This window comes from Mus caroli, chromosome 7 (genome assembly GCF_900094665.2).
Source record: "Mus caroli chromosome 7, CAROLI_EIJ_v1.1, whole genome shotgun sequence".
NCBI lineage: Eukaryota > Metazoa > Chordata > Mammalia > Rodentia > Muridae > Mus > Mus caroli.
Genome location: NC_034576.1, coordinates 87,271,237 through 87,276,372, shown reverse-complemented (window position 1 = coordinate 87,276,372; position 5,136 = coordinate 87,271,237). Strand labels below are relative to the sequence as shown.

The 5,136-nt window shown below is 31.4% G+C and overlaps 1 protein-coding gene across 1 annotated transcript; it reads right to left on the bottom strand.

The window, feature by feature from the left end:
• Positions 1–894: 894 nt before the first annotated feature.
• LOC110299446 (olfactory receptor 5V1-like) lies at positions 895–4,626 on the bottom strand. Its single transcript, XM_021169135.1, has 3 exons — positions 4,553–4,626; positions 4,073–4,186; positions 895–1,864 (listed from the first exon to the last, which is right to left on the bottom strand). The coding sequence occupies exon 3, from the start codon at positions 1,840–1,842 to the stop codon at positions 895–897; it is 948 nt and encodes a 315-aa protein (XP_021024794.1). The 5' UTR covers positions 1,843–1,864; positions 4,073–4,186; positions 4,553–4,626.
• Positions 4,627–5,136: the final 510 nt, after the last annotated feature.

Genomic DNA, 5,136 nt, shown 5'->3' with positions numbered 1-5,136 from the left:
GGCAGGGAGGATGTGATAGGGTGTTTCTGGGAGGGAGGGAAAATGGGAAAAGTGATAATATTTGAAATGTAAATAAAGAAGATATCCAATTTAAAGAAAAAGAAAAAGAAGAAATAGAACAATGAGATTAAAGAGAATGACCTTGCTGGACATAAATGAAAAGAGAGAAGGCTAGATGCCTCAGTGAAGGGGAATCAAGGGTGGGGAGGAAAGAATAGGTGTGGGAGCAACACTCATAGAAGCAGAGGGAGGGAGGATGGGATAGCTGGTTTCTGGAGGGGAAACCTCCAGAAGAAAGGAGATAACATTTGGAATATAAATAAATAAAATATTCAATAAAAATAGTTTTTAAAAAAGGAATTAAAGAGAAATAATTTGTACAGAACAAATGTGTAAATGATACCCAAGAAAAACACAACAATAATACTGATAGAAATGACAAAAACAATATAGAACTTAAGAGCAAAATTCCATGAGAATAACGAAATAACAACAATTAAGTTGATATAAAAATTAAATTGGAAAACTCAATTAAGAACACTCAAAGAAACCCGTTCAAGTAGAATGAATCAAGCAAAAGATAATTATCAGGATTTGATAATAATGTACAGGATCTAGATAAAATTAGTATGTAATGTGGAAATTGTTTTTAAAATAAAACAAATCAAATTAGAAGAGCACACAAAAAATGTGGATACACAGATGATAACACAAACAACAACCAAAAATCAACAACAGAATGATTACAGTCAACACACACATTTCAATAATAACTTTAAACACAAATGACCTCAATTTACTAATCAAAAGACAAAGATCAATTGCATGAATCAAGAAACAAATCCATCTGTCTTGGATCAACAAGAAATATATCTTAACTTGAGAAGTCTTACATCATACTGTCTGTGAACATATCCGAAAATGTAAAACTTTTCTGAGTGCTCCTTTGACTTCTGTGTTTCTCAGGCTGTAGATAATGGGGTTTAACATGGGAGTAATGACCCCATACAACATTGAGATGAGTCTGTCTCTTCCAGGAGAGTATTGAGTGGAGGTTGGGCGCATATAGGTAAATATAGTTGTACCATAGAACAAGAAGACTACAAGAAGATGGGAAGCACATGTGGAGAAAGCTTTGCGCTTTCCTTCTGTTGACTGGATCTTTAGGATGGTTGAGACAATGTATATGTAGGAGATCAAAGTGATCAGAAAAGCACCAACCCCAAAGATACTTGCTATCACTAAAAGAAGCATTTCTGCCATATAGGTAGATGAGCATGACAGGGCCACCACAGGTGGAATATCACAATAGTACTGGTTAACTCTATTAGAATTGCAGAAAGACAGGCTAAAGGTGGACATTGTGTGGACAAATGAGTTCAGAAATCCAGCTGCCCAAGTCCCAAACAACAGCTGCACACAGCGAACCTTGGTCATGATGAGGGAGTAACGTAGAGGAAAGCATATGGCCACATAGCGGTCATAAGCCATCACAGCCAGCAAGAAGACTTCAGTCCCAGCTAGGGCCACCAGGAAATAGAGCTGTAAAGCACACCCAACAAAGGAAATGCTGTGATCCTCAGTCAAGAGATTCTTAAGCATCTTGGGGACAGTCGCTGATGGGCAGAATATGTCCAGTAAGGACAGATTTGCCAACAGGTAATACATGGGAGTTTGAAGCTTTTTCTCAGTCACAATGGCCAAGAGAATGAGCCCATTTCCCAGTAAAGTGATCTGATAGATGATGATGAAGGCCGCAAAGAGTGGATAGCGCACTTCAGGGAGATCAGAGAGCCCTATGAGGATGAACTGAGTCACTGTGGTAAGATTGTAGATGTCCATCTCCTTTATCCACAGGATGTTTCTAATGGAAATGAGAGCACAGAATACAGATTAGAATGATAAAGCAGGGATCCTGCTTGTGAGAAACTGGGAATATATCAGAACATGGTTGAAGGTGGTATGTGTTACCTCTATCTTAATTATTATTATTATTGCATCAGAGTGGATCATGATCTTTTTTATGTTTTCGATTCTATTTGCATGTATATCATTGAGTATTTTTGTGCCTATACTTTTAAGAGATATTGGTCTGTAATTCTCTTTGTTGAATCCTCAAGTGGTTTAAGGGGCCTCATAGCATGAATTGGGCAATGTTACTCCTGTTTCTATTTTGTAGAATAATTTCAGAGGTATTGGCATTAAATCTTCTCTAAATGTCTGGGAGAATTCTTTACTAAAATCTTCTGGCCCAAGGCATTTTCATTGTTGTTGTTTATTGTTAGGGAAAATTTAATGATTGCTTTTAATTTACTAGGAGTTATAAGTCTATTTTAAATTGTATACCTGATCTTGCTTAAACTTTTAGTAGGTGGTGCCTATCAAGAAAATTATTCTTTTCTTTTAGATTTTCCAGTTTGATAGATTGCAGGTTTGTAAAGTACATACTCAAAATTTTTTAAATTACCTTGGTGTCCATTATGTGGATTTACCTTTTAGACATTCTAAAACTTCTGTGTATTTATACTATTACTGAATATACAAAATCCCCATTCCATCTCTGGAGGTAATTCACTGAGTAACGAAACAGATCTTGAAAATTCATGACTTTATTCATCATATAGAATCCTTGATTTTTAACTTCATAATTCATTAAAAACTGATGTAATTTTCACGTTATCTTAAACATTTGTTTTACCCATTTATGCCTTATTTTAATGTGTATGACACTAGACACTTCAGTCTAAATTAAGGTAGAATTACTGTATTACACAATTGCTTACTTCACATATTCTACTATATAATCATATTATATATACAAGTATATTCAATAGTAGATAAGACTTTAATACTAAAAATTATCAAAATTATACGAAATCATTTCACCAATGAAATCATGAGTGTATGAATGACCTATGACTTCTTCAACATATATTTTACTTGGAAGAACTAAGTGCAGAAACTGTCCTATTACTTTGATACCATAACTTTAAGATATAAACAATAGCATTTTCATTAATGTATGTATAATAATTATGTTAACTAAATTGTTCAGAAGAAGTTAATCAAAGTTGTAAAACTTAATATTGTGTTTGGTGGTTTTGAAAACAAATTTTTATAGTACCACATATTAGACAATTGGTAGTACAAGCTTATTAGAAAATAAATGAAAATTAACATTCTAATGTATACTTTCTTCAGTAAGTTAAAATCCACAGAAATATAGTATGAATTATGTATAATGGTTTTGTCCCCAAAATGTAAAATTTTTTTATCTTTTCCCCCATATAGTAAATATCTACATTTAGGAGGCTAAGACCATGGAATTGTAAATTTGAGGCCAACCTGAACTACAAAGCAAAACCCTGTTTCAAAATAAAAGAAAAAGAGAAAGCACTGCAATGTGGTCCTCTTCATTCCTCAAGCAACAACAGATTTGTAACTTCAGAATAAATAAACTTCTATTGCTAGTCTTTTCATATCTAAAAATATGAAAATTATTACAATCACCACAAACATATGTATGTCATTATAAAGTTAATGAAGGATTCTCTTGGATGAATAACAATGAAACAAAAATTAAATCGTATCAATTATTAGTGTCTCTAATTTTCACAACCCTATGGAGCTCTTAAATTTTACCCTATGTATTAATCTTTATAAATAAAAATGTGCAAATAAAATATGGCACTTTTATTGCAATAGCAATATCTTCAAGCAACAAATGTTTACTTGTACAATAACTCACTCTTTCCTCACACAAATTTGGCTCTTTCAAACAAGAATTAAAAGAAATATATTTTAGAATATTCTGATTAAATAAACCTATCCTAATCTTCAGATTATATAATCAATATATACACAACAAGACTTAATTACACATTTTTCTTAATTTTATACATTAATTGTTTGAGTTATTCCATGAAACTAGTGATCCTTGATACACAGAACATTATCATTTGCTCACATGTAAAGATTTCATATATTTATCAACCTTTACATTCTAGTATTAACAAAACTTATTAACAATTTGTGATGCAATTAAAAGAGAATATTTTTATCAATTACTTACTTCTCAGAAACAAGTTCAGAATCTTATGGAAGGATCAAGTTTCCTAACTAGAGATTTAGGGAAGCTTTATTACATTCAATCTCTCCAAGTGTATTGAATGATTAGTTAATGTACCTAAAAAATATAAATATAGATGGAAATTAATTACAATATATGGAAAGCATATTATATTAATTACATTTCAAACATATATTATATTAATTACATTTCTATTTAAAATGCCTACAATCCAGACTTCCTTACCATTTCTAATGTAAACTGTGCATATGACAAATTCTAAAAATACTATACAGGAAAATATTCTCTCTTTGGAATATTCAAGTTTCTGTCACATAGGAAAATATAACAGATACAATTTAGAATATATAGACCCTATATATAGCTTAAATTATAGCACTTAATGAACTGTAATTTGTTAGCATATTTATCAATAGCAATAAAATATTGCATTTAAATTATACTTAAAATAGATTATGTTACCAATAAATAGTTGAGAAAGATAAAGTAGATGATCCAACAACAAATTACATCAGTAGGTAAAAACTATATTAACACATGTTCTTAGGACTCACACCAGGGGTTAGTCCATAACTTATATATTCCCATTCTATCCTTAGGGAAGCAGGATAATAAGAACTCTGGAGAGAATAACTACATTACTATCAAGTTAGGAATAGGGACACAAAACAAAATAATTTGATATAGGTTTTAATATAATTCTATGTTATATGAGTGTCATTTTCATTCCTTGTAATAGCCCATGGACATGGCCCGCCTGGAATAAACTTGGCCAATAGTAATTATGTAATAAGATATTTATTTTGTGATTTTCAAGAGTGTCTTCTGTAAATAACAATGACTTTCCCTGATGTAGAAGTTTGAACTTGACTATGGTAAAAAAGACAGTTTTATAATAATCATATTGCTAAAGTAAGGAATACATTGGTGATAGGAAACTACAATTTGTGATTACAAAAAATCCTTCATTGAACACATCACATGTTCTGAAATTAATCTCTTTTCATTATACAGCAAAATGTCACTATACTTATTCATTAGCACAC